Raw genomic sequence first — 24067 nt, 5'->3', positions numbered from 1 at the left:
TACTTACAGTCTGTTCCAGGATTCTTTTTAGTTCTCTATTAGAGACTTCAGCTTACCCATTTGTCTGTGGATGATATGGAGTTTCCACCTTGTGGCTAATTCCATATCGGACCATAGCAGAGTAAAGCTATTTGTTGCAGAAGTGAGTTCCCCCATCACTAATTAGTGCTCTAGGGACACCAAACCTGCTGAAGATATGTTTCTGAAGGAACTTCAGCACTGTCTTAGTATCATTGGTAGGTGTTGCAATGGCCTCTACCCATTTGGATACATAGTTGACTGCCACCAGAATATAAGTGTTTGAGTATGATGGTGGGAAAGGCCCCATGAAGTCAATACCCCATACGTCAAACAACTCAATCTCTAAGATCCCTTACTGAGGTATAGCGTAACTATGAGGCAGATTACCAGCTCTCTGGCAGCTGTCGCAGTTACGCATAAACTCTCGGGAGTCTTTATAGAGAGTGGGCAACTAGAAGCCATATTGGAGGACTTTTGTGGCTGTTCGCTCACCTCCGAAATGTCCTCCATATTGTGATCCATGACAATGCCATAGGATCTTCTATGCTTCTTCTCTATGCACACACCTACGGATTATTCCGTCTACACATCTCTTAAAGAGATATGGTTCATCCCACAGGTAGTACTTTGCATCAGTAATTAATTTTTTCGTTTGTTGCCTGCTGTATTCCTTGGGTATAAATCTTGCAGCTTTATAGTTTGCAATGTCTGCAAACCATGGTGTTTCCTAAATGGCAAATAATTGCTCATCCGGAAAGGTTTCAGAGATCTCAATAGAGGGAAAGGACGCCCCTTCTACTGGTTCTATCCGGGACAGATGATCAGCCACTTGGTTCTCTGTCCCTTTTCTGTCTCTTATTTCTATATCAAACTCTTGCAGAAGCAACACCCTTCTTATAAGCCTGGGTTTTGAATCCTGCTTTGTGAGTAAATATTTAAGAGCAGTATGGTCAGTGTACACAATCACTTTTGATCCTACTTAGTATGATCTAAACTTGTCAATGGCATAAACCACTGCAAGCAGTTCTTTTTCTGTGGTTGTGTAATTTTTCTGGGCATCATTTAAAACATGACTAGCATAATAAATGACATACCGAAGCTTGTTATGCCTCTGTCCCAGTACTGCACCAATGGCATGGTCACTGGCATCACACATTAGTTCGAATGGTAATGTCCAGTCTGGTGCAGAAATAACTGGTGCTGTGACCAGCTTAGCTTTCAGAGTTTCAAACGCCTGCAAACATTCTGTGTCAAACATAAATGGCGTGTCAGCAGTTAGCAGGTTACTCAGAAGTTTTGCAATTTTTGAAAAATCCTTTATAAACCTCCTATAGAATCCTGCATGCCCCAGAAAGCTTCTGATTGCCTTAACATTGGCAGGTGGTGGTAATTTTTCAATTACTTCCACTTTAGCTTGATCCACTTCTATTCCATTGTTTGAAATTTTATGCCCAAGGACAATTCCTTCAGTCACCATAAAGTGACATTTTTCCCAGTTTAAAACTAGGTTGGTCTCTTGGCATCTTTTCAGAACAAGTGCTAAATGGTCAAGGCAGAAGCTGAATGAGTCTCCAAATACTGAAAAGTCATCCATGAAGACTTCCAAAAATTTCTCTACCATATCAGAGAAGATAGAGAGCATGCACCTCTGAAAGGTTGCAGGTGCATTGCACAGACCAAAAGGCATCCTTCTGTAGGCAAACACTTCAAAAGGACATGTGAATGCTGTGTTCTCTTGGTCCTGAGGATCTACTACAATTTGATTGTAACCTGAATAGCCATCCAAAAAGCAGCAGTATTCATGACCTGCTAGTCTCTCTAGCATATGGTCTATGAATGGTAACGGAAAGTGATCCTTCCTGGTGGCTGTATTGAGCCTTCTATAGTCAATACACATACGCCACCCTGTAACTATTCTTGTAGGAACCAGTTCATTCTTTTCATTATGAACCACTGTCATGCCTCCTTTCTTGGGGATAACTTGGACAGGGCTCACCCAGGGGCTATCAGAAATGGGATAAATAATCCCAGCCTCCAGTAACTTGGTGACCTCTTTCTGCACCACCTCCTTCATGGCTGGATTTAGCCGCCTCTGTGGTTGAACCACTGGTTTAGCATCGTCCTCCAATAGAATCTTGTGTATGCATCTTGCTGGGCTGATGCCCTTAAGATCACTTGTGGACCACCCAAGGGCTGCCTTGTGTGTCCTTAGCACTTGAAGTAGTGCTTTCTCTTCCTGTGGATTTAAAGCAGAGCTTATGATCACCGAAAAAGTGTCACCTTCTCCTAGAAATGCATATTTCAGGGATGATGGTAGTGGTTTGAGCTCGGGTTTAGGAGGTTTCTCCTCTTCCTAAGGAAATTTCAGAGGCTATTTTATTTCCTCTGATTCCTCCAGATCAGGCTGGACATCTTTAAAGATATCTTCTAGCTCTGATTTGAGTCTCTGAGCCATGTTGATCTCCTCTACCAGGGAGTCAATAATATTAACATGCATGCAGTCTTTTGATGTGTCTGGATGCTTCATTGCCTCCACAACATTTAGCTTGAACTCGTCCTCATTGACTCTTAAGGTCACTTCCCCTTTTTGGACATCAATAAGGGTTCGTCCAGTTGCTAGGAAGGGTCTTCCTAGAATGAGAGTTGCACTTTTGTGCTCCTCCATTTCCAGCACTACAAAGTCAGTGGGAAAGTCAAATGGCCCAACCTTGACAATCATGTCCTCAATTATGCCTGATGGATATTTAATGGTGCTATCAGCAAGTTGAAGACATATCCGGGTTGGTTTGACCTCTTCAGCCAAGCCGAGCTTTCTGATAGTAGATGCAGGGATTAGATTGATACTTGCCCCAAGGTCGCATAAGGCTGTCTTGGTACAAGTACCCTCTAATGTGCATGGTATCATAAAGCTTCCGGGATCCTTAAGCTTCTCTGGTAAGCTTGTTAGGATGACTGCACTGCACTCTTCAGTGAGAAAAACTTTTTCTGTTTCTCTCCAATCCTTCTTATGACTTAAGATCTCTTTCATGAACTTAGCATAAGAGGGTATTTGCTCAAGTGCCTCTGCAAATGGAATATTTATTTCAAGAGTCCTGAGATAGTCTACAAAGCGAACAAATTGTTTATCCTGTTTCACTTGGCAGAGTTTCTGAGGATAAGGTATTTTGGCTTTATATTCTTCAACCTTAGTTGTTGCAGGTTTATTTCCTACAGAGGCAGGTTGAGAAGCCTTCTTGAGGGAGTTAGTATCAGCACTTGCAGGTGTCTGATCCCTCACTGGCATTTGGACGCCAGAACTGGACATGGATTGGGCGTTTAACGCCAAGTTCCTACCCTTTTCTGGCATTTGGACGCCAGAATTGGACGTGGATTTGGAGTTTAACACCAGCTTTTCACTTGTTTCTAGTGTTTGATCGCCAGACCTATTCCTCTCTGGGCTCTTACAGTCCTCAGAGGGATTTTGGGTAGCAGGTTGCTCATCCTCTGTCAGCTGTTCTTTTCTTGGCTTTATGCTGCTTTGAGTTGGAGTATTTAACATTTTTCCACTTCTTAATTGAACTGCTTGGCACTCGTCTGTTATCTATTTTGATAACTGCTATTTTGTCTGACTCAATTGTGATTCCATATCCTTGTTTGCAATTCCGGTCTCTTGTAACATCTCCTTAAATTCTGCTAACTGCCTTGTTATAGAGAATAGTTACTGATTGAGTTCAGCAACTTGTTCCTGAGGACTAAAGTTAGTAGACACTTCCTCAGCTTCTTCTTTTATGGAGGACTCATTACTTATGTATAGATGTTGATTTCTAGCAACTATATCAATAAGCTCTTGAGCCTCTTCAATAGTCTTTCTCATGTGTATAGATCCACTAGTTGAATAGTCTAAAGATATCTGAGCTTTTTCTATAAGCCCATAGTAGAAGATGTCTAATTGCACCCACTCTGAAAAAATTTCAGAGGGGCATTTCCTTAGCATCCCTCTGTACCTCTCCCAGGCATTATAAAGGGATTCATCATCCTCTTGTTTAAAGCCTTGGATGTCTAGCCTTAGCTGTGTCATCCTTTTTGGAGGAAAATATTGATTCAAGAATTTATCTGATAACTGTTTCCATGTTCTTATGCTTGCTGTGGGTTGGTTATTTAACCACCTCTTAGCTTGATCTTTTACAGCAAACAAAAATAGTAACAACCTATATACATCCTGATCTACCTCCTTGTCACGCACTGTGTCAGTAATTTGCAAGAACTGTGCCAGAAACTCAATAGGTTCTTCCTGTGGAAGACCGGAATACTGGCAATTTTACTGCACCATAACAATGAGCTGAGGATTTAGCTCAAAACTGCTTGCTTTGATGGGAGGTATATAGATGCTACTCCCATATGCAGCACTAATAGGGTTAGCATATGACCCCAGAGTCCTTCTGGACTGTTCATTTCCACTTAAGTCCATGGTGGAGAAAAGGGAATTGATATGAATTACAAATAAAATATATTTTTTATTTTTTTTATAAAAAAAACGAATAAATAAATAAAAAATACACAAATTAATCAGAAATTAAATATAGATTTCGAAAAGTAAGAAAAACAAACTTGAAAACTAAAATAGTTACTTAATTAAGAAGATTTGAAAAACTTTGGATATGATTTTTGAAAAAGATTTTGAATTTTGAAATTTCAAAACTAAGATAAGATAGAATAAAAAGTTTTAAAATAAAAATCTGAATTTCTAAAGGAAAATTTGAAAATTAATTAAAATAAAGAGAAAAGATATTTTTGAATTTAATGAAGAAAGAGAAAAACAGTAAAAATGACACCAAACTTACATTTTTAGATCAAAACAAAGGAAACAAACAGAAAAATTCAATTATTAGTTTTTAAAAATTTTCAAAAAAAAATTTGAAAAAGAAAATAAGGATTTTTGAAAAGAATTTCAACCAAAAATAATAATAGAAGACTCTAAACCAAAAAGAAAAATTTTTCCTAATCTAAGCAACAAAATAAACTGTTAGTTGTCCAAACTCGAACAATCCCCAGCAACGGCACCAAAAACTTGGTGCACAAAATCACAATCACACTTTTGCAATTCCGAACAACTAACCAGCAAGTGCACTGGGTCGTCCAAGTAATACCTTAGGTGAGTAAGGGTCGATCCCACGGAGATTGTTGGCTTGAAGGAAGCTATGGTTACTTTATAATTCTTAGTCAGGAAATTAGTAATAAAAATGATTGGGTTTATGAAGAATAAATAGCATAAATTAAATAATACTTGTTATGCAGTAATGGAGAACAGATTGAGGATTTGGAGATGCTCTGTCTTCCAAATCTCTGCTTTCCTACTGTCTTCTTCTTCACGCACGCAAGGCTCCTTCCATGGAAAGCTGTATGTTGGTGGATCACCGTTATCAATAGCTACCATCCGTCCTCTCTGTGAAAATGGTCCAAGTGTGCTATCATCGCACGGTTAATCATCTGTCAGTTCTCACTCATGTTGGAATAGGATCCAATGATCCTTTTGCGTCTGTCATTACGCCCAGCACTCGTGAGTTTGAAGCTCGTCACAGTCATCCCATCCCAGATCCTACTCGGAATACCACAGACAAGGTTTAGACTTTTTGGATCTCAGGAATGGCCGCCAATAGTCCTAGCCTATACCACGAAGACTCTGATCATGAACCAAGAGGCTAAGAGATATACATTCAAGCTTGTTTTCATGTAGAACGGAAGTGGTTGTCAGGTACGCGTTCATAAGTTGAGAATGGTGATGAGTGTCACGGATCATCACATTCATCAGGGTGAAGTGCGAGTGAGTATCTTAGAATAGAGACAAGCGTGATTGAATGGAAAACTGTAGTAATTGCATTAATTCATCGAAACACAGCAGAGCTCCTCACCCCCAACCATGGGGTTTAGAGACTCATGCCATCAAAAATACAATATGAAATGTGTAAAATGTCATGAGGTGCATAGTTAGTCTCTAAAAGTAGTATTTATACTAAACTAGTAGCTAGGGTTTACAGAAAATGAGTAAACTAAGATGGATAGTGCGGAAATCCACTTCTGGGGCCCACTTAGTGTGTGTTTGGGCTGAGCATTGAGCTTTACACGTGTAGAGGCTTCTTTTGGAGTTAAATGCCAGGTTGCATCTTGTTTGTGGCGTTTAACTCTGGTTTGTAACTTGTTTTTGGCGTTTAACTTCAGAATAGGACAGAAAACTGGCGTTCAATGCCAGTTTACGTCATCAAAACTCAGGCCAAGGATGAACTATTATATAATGCTGGAAAGCCCTGGATGTCTACTTTCCAACGCATTTGACAGCGCGCCAATTGGGTTTCTGTAGCTCGAGAAAATCCGTTTCGCGTGAAGCAGGGTCAGAATCCAACAGCATCTGCAGTCCTTTTTCAGCCTGTGAATCAGATTAAAGATCAGATCCCTCAATTTCAGCTAGAAAATATTTGAAATCACAGAAAAACACACAAACTCATAGTAAAGTCCAGAAAGGTGATTTTTGCATAAAAACTAATAAAATTATACTAAAAAGTAGCTAAATCCTACTAAAACTATAATGAAAATACCCTCAAAAAGCGTATAAAATATCCGCTCACCAGGCAACATTAAAGTAAAAATCATTGAGGAAGCACTAATAAGATTAAAAGAAGCTTATATAAGTGGTGTGATTTACAAAAACACGGTGTATGTATTCCAATGATGCACGCGGTTGGAATACACACACCGGCCGGACATCACGGCAATCACATCCTTAGGGCAATTCACAACTCAAAGCTTCAAGCAAACACCGAAAAGGATTTGGTAATTTTTCATTCTCAAGAAGGGGGAATCACACATACAATGGTCTTAATTTGAGTGCAAAAGATGTTTGATCAAGACATTAACTAAAGTTGAACCATTGTATAGTGATTACCGAATCAAAAATTTTGATAAACAATGACAAATGAATTCATACAACACAATGCATTTGTAACCAAGAATTGCACATGAACAAACAAGGAAATGCATCGGTGGATTTACTTAACAACCATCAAAAGTCATAATAGAAGTTGCGTAATTCATACAATATGCCTAACAAGAGATAAATTGAACACATATGATGGCCAAGTCATATGAATCAAACAAAGTGTTCATTGAGACATTTTATCGAACATGTGGTATGCAATGTGCAAGTTCATCACAATTAAGCTCAAATTTGATCATAACCGTTCCCAACAATCAAACAACAATACTTTGCAAAAGAAAGCAACTAATTAAATCTAAACAATAAGAAAGGAATGGAAACAATCACAAAAATATTAACATAAAGAGAAAGGAAAAACAAGAACCTTAGATATAAAGGTTGAGAAGACAAGAATGAGGTGGGAAACAATGGCACTTCTTATAGCCACCGTGAAATCACGGCGGTTGGGTTCGCCGGAAAAAGAAAGCACCGGAAGAGAGAACTCACCGGTGGTGTATATAGAAAAGAGAAGGAAAGGAAGAAGGAAAAGAGAGAAGAGAAGAGAAGAAAAGAGAAAGAGAGAGGGAGAGTGGTCGCCGGCGGTGGGCTGGCGGCGGCGGCGGCCAAGACTGGTGGGGCTGGACAGAGAAGAGGGAGAAAGGGCAGCTATGAAGAAGAAAAGGAGAAGAGAAAGCTGTCTCACAACAGGGCAAGTTGCCCTGATATTGCCCAGAACGCGTCCTGTGCGGACGCACAGAGACGAAAACTTAGAAGGGTGCGAACGCACACAGCGTGCGATCGATTCGACCAGAGGGGTTGCAGAAGAACGTGCGGACGCACAAACACGTGCAGCCACACAGATAGAGTTTTTTTTTAGCTTGAGGACAAAGGCTCGCGTGCGTCCGCACACAGGTCCGTGCGCACGCACAGAGGTTGGGAATGGGGGAGGTTGTTCCCACGCACAAGCTGTTCCCTCGCTGCCACTAGAGGGGCTATCAAGTTGCGTGCGGATGCACATGTCTGTGCGGCCGCACAGATGGAGCATGAAAGGGAGTGCGTGCGGTCGCACGCGGATGAGCGCTCGCTCAGGGTAAGGAAAACTGGCAGCACCCACGCACAGGCTGTGTTGGTGCTACGACCAAAGGGCAAAGCAAAGCTCGTGCGGACGCACAGGCTGGTGCGTCCGCACAGATGGCGAAAAATTTAGGGTTGTGCGGGCACACAGGTGGGTGCGGACGCACAGATGCCCTATTTCAGAAAAATTTTTTCTCTTCAAAACTAAGGTTCCTACCGTTAGCATATCAACATACCAACCCCAAACCATTCAAATAAGCACAAATTCACAGTCCACAAGCAATACAACTTGAACAACTCAAAATTCATCAAATCAAACCTAAACTATCCATTATATCACAAAAAAGGAAAATAAGGCAAAATACTATAAACAAGAGATAGAGTTGGAATAATGTCACCATGGTGCGGTGTCTTCCATCAAGCACTTTGGTTTAGAGTCCTAAGTTAGACTTGCATGGCTTCATTGGTCACTTGGGAACTTCACCAAGGAGGAAGATCTCCAACTCCTTGGCACTTTTGGGTTGAGTGTGATGAGTATGATCCTTTGAACTTGATCTCTTGGCAACATCCTCTTCTTTTTGCTCTTTTCCATCTTCAAAGACTTGCTCTTCAACTACGTCGTAGCCAAAAATAGAATACGCTTGAAGAACAGGCTTGTTGGGCTCCTCCAAGGTGAACTTGACTAACTTGCCATCCGCCTCAAAAGAATAGACTCCCGAATGTGCATCTAGCTTGAAATGGGCTGTCTTTAAGAATGGCCTTCCAAGGAGTATGGATGATGGCTTGTTTGAGTCAATGGGAGGTGTCTCCAAAATTTGAAAATCAACTGGAAAGAGCAATCCTTGAATATTGACTAGGACATTTTTGGCAATCCCAACAACGGACACAATACTCTTGTCGGCTAGCACAAACCTCGCTCCGGACCTCTTTAAGGGTGACAAGTTCAATCTTTCATAAATGGGGAGTGGCATAATACTCACGCACGCCCCCAGATCACACATACAGTCCATGAATTTAATTCCGCCAATCAAGCAAGTGACCAAACATGGGCCGGGATCATTGCATTTTTCAGGAAGTAAGGAGGAGATAGAATCATCTATCGGCCTTGTGTTGAGGTTGCCAAGCTTTTCTTTGTGAGTGCAAACATCTTTAAGGAACTTGGCATATCTTGACACTTGTTGAATTACTTGGAAGAGAGGGACGGTGACTTCAACCTTCTTGAAAACTTCCACTATAGTGGGGTCAAGCTCTTCTTGTTTCTTGGCCTTTTTGGCTAAAGTTGGGAATGGAATGGGCAAAGGCTCTTCAAGCAAAGTATTTCTCTTTGGCTCCTTGACCTTAGGTGGTTCTTCCTTGCTTTTATCAACACCTTCATCTTCATCCCTCATCACCTCCACTTCATCTCCCACATCTTCATTGTTTGTCTCCTCACTCAACTTTGTAGGTATAGCAACATTCTTATCCAATTTAGTGCCGCTCCTAAGGGTAATGGCATTGATACTACTTGAGGGTTGGGTTGAGGTTGGGAGGGTAAACTACTTGAGGTTGAAGCTTGTTGGATGTTTTGTGCGGTTTGAGGAGGAAGAGTCAAACGGGAAAGGGCATCGGCTATTGTAGCCATATATGCTTCTTGTTTCTTGTGAAACTCTCGTTGTTCTTGTATGAAGGTGTGAATTGTGTAATTCATGTGAGGTTGGTTAGAGGGAAGGGCTTGGTTAACTTGAGGAGGGCTAGGCCTACTATGTGGGTGTTGGTACTTCCCTTGAGGTTGAGATTGTGGGGGTTGTTGGTACGGTTGTTTATATGGTTGTTGGTATTGTGGTTGACCTTGGGGTTGTTGATAGTAGTAGACTTGGGCGTTTTGGCTGGGATGAGCTTGAGGAGCTTGGTTCCACCTTTGGTTTGAGTTATCCCTTCACCCTTGGTTTTGATTTCCTTCATGTTGGTTGGATCCTTGGTTGTAATTTGGTTTTTGTGGGTAAGAGTTAGCTACCGCCAATGTAGTGTCCTCTTGGAGCTGAGGACACTCATCGGTGTAATGAGTGTTACATGCACAAACACCGCATACCCTTGGTGGTCCTTCAATCCTTTGAGGTTGAGGTGGAGCATTTATCAAAGCTTGAGTAATTTGTTGCCCTTGGGTGAGTTGTCGCAACATAATTGTCATTTCACCAAGGGTCTTGGTCAAAATAGCATCTCCGGAGGGAGAAACTTCATTCACAACTTTCGGTTGTGGGCTCCTCGCCCTTGAGTGTTGAGTGGAGTTCGCCAAGTCTGATATAACTTCCCATGCTTCCGCAGCGGTCTTGTTCTTGGTCAATGAACCTCCACTCGCGGCATCTAGGAGAAGCTTGTCTTGGTGATGCATTCCTTGACAGAAATAACTGATAAGAACTAACTCATCAATCCGATGGTGAGGACAAGCCTCTAGCAACTTCTTGAATCTCTCCCAATACTCATACAAAGTCTCCCCATCCTATTGCACAATCCAAGAAATCTCTCTTCGCAACTTGTCTATTTTCTGGAGAGGGTAGAACTTATCCAAAAGCTCTTTATGCAACAAGTCCCAGTTGGACCTAACTTCACCCGTCTGAGTATAAAACCACTCCTTCACTTTTCCCTCCAAAGAGAAAGGAAAGGCGAAGACCAACACTGCAGCTTCGTCGGCCCCATGTCTTCTTGCGGTTGCACAAGCAACTTGGAAATCCTTGAGATGCTTCAAGGGATCCTCTCCAAGCAGTCCATTGTACTTGGGGAGCAAGTTTATCGTGCCAGACTTGAGCTCAAAATTTGGGTCTAAGGCCGGATACAAGATTTGAAGTGGTTGCAAGTCAAGATCAGGAGCTCCAGCTCCTTCAAGGTGATTCTTCTAGGTGAGTCCGCCATGTCGGTGTCACCTGAGCACTCAAAGAGAATTCAATACTCCCCGCAGATGAGTATAGAATCTCCTCGTTGATTGGAGAATGATGGTCACGGATGGTTTGTGATAGTGAATGGGAGTGCTCCTCAAGGAAACCCGATTCACTATCCACAAAAGCTAGCCAGCGCCGAGCTTGCCTTAAATGAGTTAAAGTTCTTTCAATTTCCGGATCAAAAGTGGCCAAGCTCGGGTCTGGAAGTGACCGTGTCATTCACCTGAGGAGGCAATAAAACCATGCAATTATGAAGGGGAAACGAAAATAGATAAGTAAACAAGAACCAACTCAACAATCAAAGACTACTAAAGTTAACTAAAGAGGAATATGGTATCTACAATTAGAGCCAAGTAGCAAACCAAAATCAAGTATTCACAATATTCACATATTTACAACAACCAAAATAGTAGCACTCATTGCACTTAAAGTGAACTCCCCGGTAACGGCGCCAAAATTTGATGTAGAGGGACTAAGAGCAAAGGTAGGAATTTTCCTCAAAATTGGGGTTAGTGTCATAAGTATAGTCCTAACCCGACGAATTGGCCCCTCAAACCAAATTAGATGTTCACAAGATATGTCACAAGCAAAACCAAATTAAAACCGAGAGTATTAGACTCCCGAGTCGTCTCCCTAGGAGCACTTTAGAGCAATGAGTGTGCAATTCCAGTTGTAGTGATCAACGGGTTATGAATGAAGAAATGAACATATAAAGCAATAAAAGAACATGCAAAATTGTAACGATTGAACTAATTAAGAAATTAAAGAACCGACTATGTAATATAAACAAGTAAAGTATAAAAGAAATCAACATATAAATGTATGAAAGATTGAAAGCATCAAAAAGAGTCTTGGCTTGGAGTGAGCTAAGGGTCCTTTCCTTGTTGGAACCACAACTATGACAATTATGATGGATTACTCTCACTTGATCAACCCTCACATCGGAAAGTAAGTTAAATGAGCATAAGTGTCATTAACCCACAAATCCTAACTTGCTTGCTAATTACCTTAGCAATAAATTAGCGTTAATGGGAACAAGAACAATTAACAACCCAAGAATTGAAACTAAATGTTGGACATTCCAACTCTAGGAACCCAATTGCTCACTTTACCCAAGCCAAAAGCCAAAAATTTAGCCTAAAACCATGTTTGACATTTTGTCAAACACTTGGTGGGCAAAAAGCTTAAACATGAGGAAAATGAGTAAGGACTTGAAACTAAAAGCAACAATGAAACTCAATCAACAAGAATAACACAAGAAAGCATATAATCAACATCCTACATCAAATTCATCAACAAGAAATTGAAATTGCAAGAGAGAAGCAAAATTGAACTATAACTTAAATTAGAAGAAAGAGTAATAACAATGTAACTATAAAGAGTAATAACAAGAGAATACTTACAATGAAAACATGCAAAATCCAAGATCAAAAATGGAAATGGCACTTGAATGTAAAACCCTAATATAAACCCTAATAGAGATGATGAAAAACTTAGAGAAAAACTAAAACTAAAGCTTCCTACTACTACTCCTAAACTATACTAAATGATATGCTATTCTATGTCTTCATTTTCCCCCTCCAATATGAGCTAGAAGACTTCAGAAATGGGCCTCCAAAGCCCCCGAATCGTGAGGCACGTGATATTTTAATGAAGTCATGTGCGGACACCTGTGCGGACGCACAAATGCGTGCGTCCGCACACTTCGCGAGAAATCCAGGCCTGTGCGTACGCACAAGCAGCTGTGTGCACGCACACTACGCGATGCTTGGCTGGACGCGCAACGCGCTCGATGCAATCCACGCGCTCTGCTTGGGTGGCCACATCTCTGAGCTCACTTCTTTGATTTCTCTTGCTTCCTCCACTTTGCTTGCTCTTCTTCCATTTTCTCCAATCCATTCCTACCTTATATACATGAAAGCACTCACCAACAACATCAAGGCATCGAATGGAAGGCAAATAGAATAAAATAAATTCAATTAAGTATAAAAGAGCATATTTTCATGATCAAGCACAAATTGGGAGGAGAGATCAAATGCATGCTATTCAAGGGAATAAGTGTGAGTTTATGTGATAAAAATCCATTCAATTCTAACCAAAAATCATCATCAAATATGGATTCATCAGTGAAAACAAACAATCAGGTTCCCAAGCAAGTATGGACAAATAGGGCTAAGCAAGGAGATAATCCAATGCATCTAAAATCTAAAAAATTGATTCAACTCATCAAAGTGAAGCAACTTGCAAGAATGCATGATAAGAAGTGTGGAAATGTAGAGTCGAGTAATTGAACCCTCACTAGGTGTGTATACACTCTAGTCGCTCAATGTTTAGGGGTTTAATCACTCAAGTCTCTTCTAATCATGCTTTCAAGGAATTGCTTTTCATCTAACAATTGATGCACGAAATTGTGTTCCATGTTCTCTGTTCTCGTGTGAGAGTAACAATATATAATTGTATTGAATCCTCATTGTGGCTCTATGTGTGGACACAACTCCGTTCAACTGACCAGCAAGTGCACTGGGTCGTCCAAGTAATACCTTACGTGAGTAAGGGTCGAATCCCACGGAGATTGTTGGTATGAAGCAAGCTATGGTTACCTTGTAAATCTCAGTCAGGCAGATATAAAGTGATAATGGTGTTTTCGAATATTATATAATAAAATAGGGATAGAGATACTTATGTAAATCATTGGTAGGAATTTCAGATAAGCGAATGGAGATGCTTTTCGTTCCTCTGAACCTCTGCTTTCCTGCTATCTTCATCCAATCAGTCTCATTCCTTTCCATGGCTGGCTTTATGCAAGGGCATCACCGTTGTCAGTGGCTACATCCCCTCCTCTCACTGAATAATATGCTCACGCACCCTGTCACGGCACGGCTATTCATCTGTCGGTTCTCGATCATGCTGGAATAGGATTCACCCTCCTTTTGCGTCTGTCACTAACGCCCAGCACTCGCGAGTTTGAAGCTCGTCACAGTCATTCAATCATTGAATCCTACTCGGAATACCACAGACAAGGTTTAGACTTTTCGGATTCTCTTGAATGCCGCCATCATTCTAGCTTACGCCACGAAGATTCCGGTTAGGAGATCTAAGAGATATTCATTCTAGCTTATTTCATGTAGAACAGAAGTGTTTGTCAGGCACGCGTTCATAAGGGGGAAGGATGATGAGCGTCACACATAATCATCACCTTCATCACGTTCTTGGGTGCGAATGGATATCTTAGAAGAGAAATAAGAAGAATTGAATAGAAAACAGTAGTACTTTGCATTAATCTTTGAGGAACAGCAGAGCTCCACACCTTAATCTATGGAGTGTAGAAACTCTACCGTATGAAAATACATAAGTGAAGGTCCAGGCATGGCCGTGTGGCCAGCCCCCCTGATCTAAGAACCAGACGTCCAAAGATGGTCAATACAATAGTAAGAGGTCCTATTTATAATAAACTAGCTACTAGGGTTTACATGAGTAAGTATTTGATGCATAAATCCACTTCCGGGGCCCACTTGGTGTGTGTTTGGGCTGAGCTTAAGTGTGGCACGTGTAGAGGTCCTCCTTGGAGTTGAACGCCAGTTTTAGTGCCAGTTTGGGCGTTCAACTCTGGTTTTGGATCCTTATCTGGCGCTGGACGCCAGATTTGGGCAGAAGGCTGGCGTTGAATGCCAGTTTACGTCGTCTATTCTTGGCCAAAGTATGGACTATTATATATTGCTAGAAAGCCCTGGATGTCTACTTTCCAACGCAATTGGAAGCGCGCCATTTCGAGTTCTGTAGCTCCATAAAATCCACTTTGAGTGCAGGGAGGTCAGAATCCAACAGCATTAGCAGTCCTTTTTCAACCTCTGAATCTAATTTCTGCTCAAGTCCCTCAATTTCAGCCAGAAAATACCTGAAATCACAGAAAAACACACAAACTCATAGTAAAGTCCAGAAATGTGAATTTAACACAAAATTTATTAAAAACATCCCTAAAAGTAACTAGATCCTACTAAAAACATACTAAAAACAATGTCAAAAAGCGTATAAATTATCCGCTCATCACAACACCAAACTTAAATTGTTGCTTGTCCCCAAGCAACTGAAAATCAAAATAGGATAAAAAGAATAGAATATACTATAAATTCCAAACTATCAATGAAGCAGAGCTTCAATCATATGAGCGGGACTTATAGCTTTTTGCCTCTTGAATAGTTTTGGCATCTCACTTTATCCATTGAGGTTCAAAATGATTGGCATCTATAGGAACTTCAGATTTCGAATAGTGTTATTGACTCTCTTAGTTCAGCATGATGATTCTTGAACACAACTTCTTTATGAGTCTTGGCCGTGGCCCTAAGCATTTTGTTTTCCAGTATTACCACCGGATACATAAATGCCACAGACACATAATTGGGTGAACCTTTTCAGATTGTGACTCAGCTTTGCTAAAGTCCCCAATTAGAGGTGTCCAGGGTTCTTAAGCACACTCTTTTTTTGCTTTGGACCTTGACTTTAACCGCTCAGTCTCAAGTTTTCACTTGACACCTACACACCACAAGCACATGGTTAGGGACAGCTTGGTTTAGCCGCTTAGACCAGGATTTTATTCCTTTAGGCCCTCCTATCCACTGATGCTCAAAGCCTTGGGATCCTTTTTATTTGCCCTTGCCTTTTGGTATTAAGGGTTATTGGCTTTTTGCTCTTGCCTCTTGGTTTTAAGAGCTTTTGGCTTTTTCTGCTTGCTTTTTCTTTCTATTTTTTTTCGCCTATTTTTTTTTTCTGCAAGCTTTGCTCTTTGCTGCTTTTTCTTGCTTCAAGAATCATTTTTATGATTTTTTAGCTTATCAAATAACATGTCTCCTAGTCATCATTCTTTCAAGAGCCAACATATTTAACATTCTTAAACAACAACTTCAAAAGACATATGCACTGTTCAAGCATACATTCAGAAAACAAGAAGCATTATCACCACATCAATATAATTAAACTAAGTTCAAGGATAAATTCAAAACTCATGTACTTCTTGTTCTTTTGAATTAAAACAGTTTTTATTTTAAGAGAGGTGATGGATTCATAGGACATTCATAACTTTAAGACAGAGTTACTAACTACTAATGATCATGTAATGAAGACACAAACATAGATAAGCACATAACATAGAAAATGAAAAACAGAGAAAGTAAGAACAAGGAATGAGTTCACCTTAGTGATGTCCTTGAGCTCTTCTATGTCTCTTCCTTGCCTTGGCTGCTCCTCCTTCATTGCTTTTAGATCTTCTCTGATTTCATGAAGGATGATGGAGTGCTCTTGATGTTCCACCCTTAGTTGCTTCCAATAATTGTGTGGAAGAAAATGTATCCCCTGAGGTATCTCAGGGATCTCTTGATTTGCAGTCAAATGTTCTACCACTGAGCTATAGACCCTTGATGGAAGCTTTTGTCTTCCCTTTCCTCTTTCTAGAGGTTTCTCTGGCCTTAGGTGCCATCAATAGTTATGGAAAAAACAAAAAAGCTATGCTTTTACCACACCAAACTTAGAATGTTGCTCGCCCTCGAGCAAAAGAAGAAAGAATAGAAGAAGAAGAAGAGGATATGGAGGAGATGGATGGAGGTGTGTATTCGGCCATATGGGTGGGATTGGGTGGGAGAGAGATGTTGAATTTTGAAGGTAGTGGTTGTATGGATGTGAGTGGTAAATGGAAAAAAGGAAGGGATGATCATGAATGGAAAGAGAGATGATGAGGTAGGTGGGGATCCTGTGGGGTCCACAGATCCTGAGATGATCCTGTGGGGTCCACAGATCCTGAGGTGTCAAGGCATTTACATCCCTGCACCAATTTAGGCATGTAAAATGCCCTTGCACACAACTCTGGGCGTTCAGCGCCAGGTTGGTGCCCATTTTGGGCGTTCAACGCCCCCTTGCTGCCATTTCTGGCGTTGAACGCCAGAACCATGCTTGTTCTGGGCGTTCAGCGCCAGGATGCTCCCATTCTGGGCGTTCAGCGCCAGAACTATGCTCTGTTCTGGCGTTTGAACGCCAGACAGATGCTCCTCCAGGGTGTGATTTTTCTTCTGCTGTTTTTGATTCCGTTTTCAATTTTTATATTTATTTTGTGACTCCACATGATCATGAACCTAAGAAAACATGAAAAACAATAAAAATAAGAATTAGATAAACATTGGGTTGCCTCCCAACAAGCGCTTCTTTAATGTCAATAGCTTGACAGTGAGCTCTCATGGAGCCTCACAGATGTGCAGAGCTTTGTTGAGACTCTCCAACACCAAATTTAGAGTTTGGATATGGGAGTTCAACACCAAACTTAGAGTTTGGTTGTGGCCTCCCAACACCAAACTTAGAGTTTGACTGTGGGGGCTCTGGTTGACTCTGCTTTGAGAGAAGCTTTTTCTGCTTCCTCTCCATGGTTGCAGAGGGAGATCCTTGAGTTTTAAACACAAGGGAGTTCTCATTCCATTGAAGGACTATTTCACCTCTGTCAACATCAATCACAGCTCTTGCTGTGGCCAGGAAAGGTCTTCCTAGGATGATGGATTCATCCTCTTCCTTTCCAGTATCCAGGACTATGAAATCAGCAGGGATGTAAAGGCCTTCAACCTTTACTAACACGTCCTCTACTTGTCCATAAGCCTGTTTTCTTGAGCTGTCTGCCATCTCTAATGAGATTTTAGCAGCTTGCACCCCATAGATTCCCAGTTTCTCTATTACAGAGAGGGGCATGAGGTTTATTCCTGAACCAAGGTCACACAGAGCCTTAAAGATCATGGTGCCTATGGTACAGGGTATTATGAACTTTCCAGGATCCTGTCTCTTCTGAGGCAATGTCAGTTGATCCAGATCACTTAGTTCATTGATGAACAAGGGAGGTTCAACTTCCCAAGCATCAATGCCAAATAATTTGGCATTCAGCTTCATGATTGCACCAAGAAACTTGGCAGTTTGCTCTTCCGTGACATCCTCATTCTCTTCAGAAGAGGAATACTCATCAGAGCTCATGAAGGGCATAAGGAGGTTCAATGGAATCTCTATGGTCTCTAGATGAGCCTCAGAGTCCTTTGGTTCCTCAGAGGGAAGCTCCTTATTGATCACTGGACGTCCCAGGAGGTCCTCCTCCTTGGGATTCACGTCCTCTCCTCTCCTCAGAGGTTCGGCCATGGCGCTTATGTCAATGGCCTTGCACTCTCCTTTTGGGTTCTCTTCTGTATTGCTTGGGAGAGTACTAGGAGGGATTTCAGTGATCCTTTTACTCAGCTGGCCCACTTGTGCTTCCAGATTTCTAATGGAAGATCTTGTTTCATTCATGAAACTTACAGTGGCCTTAGATAGATCAGAGACTAGATTTGCTAAATTAGAAGCATTTTGTTCAGAGTTCTCTGTCTGTTGCTGAGTTGATGATGGAAAAGGCTTGCTATTGCTAAACCTGTTTCTTCCACCATTATTAAAGCCTTGTTGAGGCTTTTGATCCTTCCATGAGAAATTTGGATGATTTCTCCATGTTGAGTTATAGGTGTTTCCATAAGGTTCACCTAAGTAATTTACCTCTGCTATTGCAGGGTTCTCAGGATCATAAGCTTCTTCTTCAGAAGAAGCCTCTTGAGTACTGTTGGATGCAGCTTGCATTCCATGCAGACTCTGAGAGATCATATTGACTTGCTGAGTCAATATTTTATTCTGAGCCAATATGGCATTCAGAGTATCAACCTCAAGAACTCCCTTCTTCATAGGCGTCCCATTGCTCACAGGATTCCTTTCAGAAGTGTACATGAACTGGTTATTAGCAACCATGTCAATGAGTTCTTGAGCTTCTGCAGGCGTTTTCTTTAGGTGAATGGATCCACCTGCAGAAGTGTCCAGTGACATCTTTGATAGCTCAGATAAACCATCATAGAATATATCCAGGATGGTCCATTCTGAAAGCATGTCAGAAGGACACTTTTTGGTCAACTGTTTGTATCTTTCCCAAGCTTCATAGAGGGATTCACCTTCTTTCTGTCTGAAGGTTTGAACATCAGCTCTAAGCTTGCTCAGCTTTTGAGGAGGAAAGTACTTGGCTAAGAAAGCCGTGACCAGCTTATCCCAAGAGTCCAGGCTGTCTTTGGGTTGAGAATCCATCCATAATCTAGCTCTGTCTCTTACAGCAAAAGGGAAAAGCATGAGCCTGTAGACTTCAGGATCTACTCCATTAGTCTTAACAGTATCACATATCTGCAACAATTCAGTTAAGAACTGAAAAGGATCTTCAGATGGAAGTCCATGAAACTTGCAGTTCTGCTGCATTAGAGAAACTAATTGAGGTTTCAGCTCAAAGTTGTTTGCTCCAATGGCAGGAATGGAGATGCTTCTTCCATGTAAATTGGAATTAGGTGCAGTAAAGTCACCAAGCATCTTCCTTACATTATTATTATTTTCGGCTGCCATCTCCTTTTCCTGTTCGAAAATTTCTGAAAGGTTATCTCTGGATTGTTGTATTTTAGCTTCTCTTAATTTTCTCTTCAGAGTCCTTTCAGGTTCTGGATCTGCTTCCACAAGAATGTTCTTATCCTTGCTCCTGCTCATATGACAAAGAAGAAGGCACAGAAAAATAATAATAATAATAGAGATCCTTTATTCCACAGTATAGGGATCCCTGTGTGAGTAGAAGATGAGGGGGAGACAAAGAATGTAATATAATGGAAGAAACACAACTGTGAGGAGGCTAGAGATGTGAGATGAGATGTTAGGATATGAATGAATAAATAGAGTAAGATGGGGGAGGGAAATTTTTCGAAAATTATTTTGAAAAAGAGTTAGTGATTTTTGAAAATAGTTTTTGAAAAATGTTTAGTATTTTTTTTTCGAAAAAAAATTTTTTTTTTTTTAAATAAAAAAATAAAAATAATTAGTTAATAAAAAAGAAATTTTTGAAAAAGAGGGAAGATATTTTCGAAAATTAGAGAGAGAGAGTTAGTTAGGTAGTTTTGAAAAAGTTAAGAAACAAACAAAAAGTTAGTTAGTTAGTTTAAACAAATTTGAAAAGATAAGAAGTTGGGAAGTTAGAGAAGATATTTTGAAATCAAATTTTGAAAAAGATAAGATAAGAAGATATTTTTGAAAAGATATGATTGAAGTTAGTTTTGAAAAAGATTTGATTTTTAAAATCACAATTAATGACTTGATTCATAAGAAATCACAAGATATGATTCTAGAACTTAAAGTTTGAATCTTTCTTAACAAGCAAGTAACAAACTTCAAATTTTTTGAATCAAAACATTAATTGTTTATGTTATTTTCGAAAATTATGATATAAAATAAGAAAAAGATTTTTGAAAATTATTTTTGGAATTTTCGAAAATAACCATGAATTTTGAAAAAGATTTGATTTTTGAAAAAGATTTTGAAAAAGATAAGATTTTCAAATTGAAAATTTGATTTGACTCATAAAAAACAACTTGATTTTAAAAAATTTTGAAAAAGTCAACTCAAATTTTCGAATTTGATGAGAGAAAAAGGGAAAGATATTTTTTTGATTTTTGAAATTTTTATGAAAAACATGAAAATTATGCAATGCATGAAATTTTTAGATCAAAACAATGAATGCATGCAAGAATGCTATGAATGTCAAGATGAACACCAAGAACACTATGAATGTCAAGATGAACATTATAGACACAATTTTGAAAAATTTTTAATGCAAATAAAACATGCAAGACACCAAACTTAGAATTCTTTAATGCTTAGACACTAAGAATTCAAGAATGCATATGATAAACATGGAAAGACACAAAACAAAAAATCATCAAGATCAAACAAGAAGACTTACCAAGAACAACTTGAAGATCATGAATAACACTATGAATGCATGAATTTTCGAAAAAAAATGCAAGATGCATATGCAATTGACACCAAACTTATAACATGACACATGACTCAAACAAGAAACAGAAAAATATTTTTGATTTTTATGATTTTCTAATTTTTTTGTATTTTCTTTTAATTTTTTCGAAAATATTTGGGAACAAGGAAGCAATGAATTCATAGTCCTCAATCAAAATCCTGGGAATTAGACATGGCTTAATAGCCAGCCAAGCTAAAACATGTTATATGAGACACTAGAATTCATTCTCAAAAATTTTGAAGAAAAATATATTTTTGAAAACATTTTTATTTTTATTATTTTTTTTTTCGAAAACAGATGAGAGATTTTTGAAAATATTTTTGAAAGATTTTTGAAAATAAAATAAAAAGAAAATTACCTAATCTGAGCAACAAGATGACCCGTCAGTTGTCCAAACTCGAACAATCCCCGGCAACGGCGCCAAAAACTTGATGCACGAAATTGTGTTCCATGTTCTCTGTTCTCGTGTGAGAGTAACAATATATAATTGTATTGAATCCTCATTGTGGCTCTATGTGTGGACACAACTCCGTTCAACTGACCAGCAAGTGCACTGGGTCGTCCAAGTAATACCTTACGTGAGTAAGGGTCGAATCCCACGGAGATTGTTGGTATGAAGCAAGCTATGGTTACCTTGTAAATCTCAGTCAGGCAGATATAAAGTGATAATGGTGTTTTCGAATATTATATAATAAAATAGGGATAGAGATACTTATGTAAATCATTGGTAGGAATTTCAGATAAGCGAATGGAGATGCTTTTCGTTCCTCTGAACCTCTGCTTTCCTGCTATCTTCATCCAATCAGTCTCATTCCTTTCCATGGCTGGCTTTATGCAAGGGCATCACCGTTGTCAGTGGCTACATCCCTTCCTCTCAGTGAATAATATGCTCACGCACCCTGTCACGGCACGGCTATTCATCTGTCGGTTCTCGATCATGCTGGAATAGGATTCACCCTCCTTTTGCGTCTGTCACTAACGCCCAGCACTCGCGAGTTTGAAGCTCGTCACAGTCATTCGATCATTGAATCCTACTCGGAATACCACAGACAAGGTTTAGACTTTCCGGATTCTCTTGAATGCCGCCATCATTCTAGCTTACGCCACGAAGATTCCGGTTAGGAGATCTAAGAGATATTCATTCTAGCTTATTTCATGTAGAACAGAAGTGTTTGTCAGGCACGCGTTCATAAGGGGGAAGGATGATGAGCGTCACACATAATCATCACCTTCATCACGTTCTTGGGTGCGAATGGATATCTTAGAAGAGAAATAAGAAGAATTGAATAGAAAACAGTAGTACTTTGCATTAATCTTTGAGGAACAGCAGAGCTCCACACCTTAATCTATGGAGTGTAGAAACTCTACCGTATGAAAATACATAAGTGAAGGTCCAGGCATGGCCGTGTGGCCAGCCCCCCTGATCTAAGAACCAGACGTCCAAAGATGGTCAATACAATAGTAAGAGGTCCTATTTATAATAAACTAGCTACTAGGGTTTACATGAGTAAGTATTTGATGCATAAATCCACTTCCGGGGCCCACTTGGTGTGTGTTTGGGCTGAGCTTAAGTGTGGCACGTGTAGAGGTCCTCCTTGGAGTTGAACGCCAGTTTTAGTGCCAGTTTGGGCGTTCAACTCTGGTTTTGGATCCTTATCTGGCGCTGGACGCCAGATTTGGGCAGAAGGCTGGCGTTGAACGCCAGTTTACGTCGTCTATTCTTGGCCAAAGTATGGACTATTATATATTGCTGGAAAGCCCTGGATGTCGACTTTCCAACGCAATTGGAAGCGCGCCATTTCGAGTTCTGTAGCTCCAGAAAATCCACTTTGAGTGCAGAGAGGTCAGAATCCAACAGTATTAGCAGTCCTTTTTCAACCTCTGAATCTGATTTCTGCTCAAGTCCCTCAATTTCAGCCAGAAAATACCTGAAATCACAGAAAAACACACAAACTCATAGTAAAGTCCAGAAATGTGAATTTAACACAAAATTTATTAAAAACATCCCTAAAAGTAACTAGATCCTACTAAAAACATACTAAAAACAATGTCAAAAAGCGTATAAATTATCCGCTCATCAACAATCAACAACAAGTGATGCATGAATGCAATTATCATGAGGACTTCATATGGTTGTAATGGAGTTAGGGTGAAGGTGGGATAGATATGGCTAAGTGGACTGAAATGGATGAATACTTGATTAGTTTAAGCCTCCACACCAATCCATATCAATCAAATCAAAACAAAATGCAATCCTAACTTTCCATCAATTCTTTTTCACTAGCACTCATGTATGCTTTTCTCACAATAACATCACATATGAAACTCTTTAGTCATTTGTTTACTCCTTAGGGTGACCTTCATCCCCTTTTTAGGATATTTTTTTTGAATTTAGAATTGTATATGGTTAAGTAGTTTATACATCAATGTTCCCATTTCCCACAATTTTCAACGAATACCCGAATTAAGCATTTTTTTTACTACCAAAGTTTCCCAAAAGATTCTCCCACACTTAAATGATACATACTTCTCCAACCTAAGCTAATCAAGGATACAATCCAAGGTAAGACATGGTTTTCTGCTTAAGGTTATGATGTAGTGATATTACAAACAATGGGTCAATTAAGGCTCAAAAGTGTTTAACAATGGTAAATGCAAAGGGTAGGCTATACGGGAAAAGTAAGCTTTTAAACAAAGATGGCCTCAATCATGCTCAATGCAATTCAAAACATCAATCATTGGAAATAAAGAACTAAGCAAAACCAAGATTACAATCATAGAAGAGATATATCACACAATGAACAAAATTAGTGGTTGATAAACCCATATTTTATGATATATTTTGTGCCTAATTTAAGTGATTTATTCAATCCTTCACTCACTTATTCATGTTAATTGCATGGTTTTACTTTCCCTTCCTTATTATGTGATATATGTGAAAAAAAACATGTTTCCTATGCTTTAAAAGTAATTATTTTAATTACCCTTTATTTCCATTCGATGCCATGATTCGTGTGTTGAGTAGTTTCAGATCTTCTAAGGCAGGAATGACTTAAAGGATGGAAAGGAAACATACAAAAATGGAAGGAAAGCACAAAACGGAGTTTTTGAAGAAACTGGCAGCGACGCGATCGCATGAACGACGCGGCCACATGCCAGCGCAAAATGGCAGTGACGCGACTGCGTGATTGATGCGGACGCATGACTGAAGTGACCGCGTGATAAGGAAAACTCCAGATG

At 39.8% G+C, this 24067-nt stretch overlaps 1 protein-coding gene and 2 non-coding genes across 3 annotated transcripts; 2 read left to right on the top strand and 1 right to left on the bottom strand.

Moving 5' to 3' along the window:
• Window positions 1-8508: 8508 nt before the first annotated feature.
• LOC140178631 (uncharacterized) lies at window positions 8509-11172 on the bottom strand. The gene is made up of 4 exons (XM_072215835.1): window positions 10939-11172; window positions 10623-10790; window positions 10035-10517; window positions 8509-9477 (listed from the first exon to the last, which is right to left on the bottom strand). Exons 1-4 carry the CDS (start codon window positions 11170-11172, stop codon window positions 8509-8511), a joined length of 1854 nt encoding a protein of 617 aa, XP_072071936.1.
• Window positions 10447-10553, top strand: LOC112746674 (small nucleolar RNA R71). The gene has a single exon (XR_003174545.1). It is a non-coding gene; the product is annotated as a small nucleolar RNA R71 (small nucleolar RNA).
• A 7695-nt stretch (window positions 11173-18867) lies between the features above and the next one.
• On the top strand, window positions 18868-18975 carry LOC112745462 (small nucleolar RNA R71). The gene has a single exon (XR_003173390.1). It is a non-coding gene; the product is annotated as a small nucleolar RNA R71 (small nucleolar RNA).
• Window positions 18976-24067: the final 5092 nt, after the last annotated feature.

Source organism: Arachis hypogaea, chromosome 14, assembly GCF_003086295.3.
Source record: "Arachis hypogaea cultivar Tifrunner chromosome 14, arahy.Tifrunner.gnm2.J5K5, whole genome shotgun sequence".
Taxonomy (NCBI): domain Eukaryota; kingdom Viridiplantae; phylum Streptophyta; class Magnoliopsida; order Fabales; family Fabaceae; genus Arachis; species Arachis hypogaea.
Note: the sequence above shows the minus strand (reverse complement) of the source record. Positions and strands in the feature narration are given on the sequence as shown.

Excerpts from the sequence above, each read along its gene's own strand:
- LOC140178631 (XM_072215835.1), bottom strand. The coding sequence starts at position 11,172 with ATGACACGGTCACTTCCAGACCCGAGCTTGGCCACTTTTGATCCGGAA. Across the intron at positions 10,791-10,938 it reads AATTCTCTTTGAGTGCTCAG|TACAATGGACTGCTTGGAGA; the intron begins GTGACACCGACA and ends TTGCTCCCCAAG. Across the intron at positions 9,478-10,034 it reads AAGAGGACACTACATTGGCG|TTGAGTGAGGAGACAAACAA; the intron begins GTAGCTAACTCT and ends ATACCTACAAAG.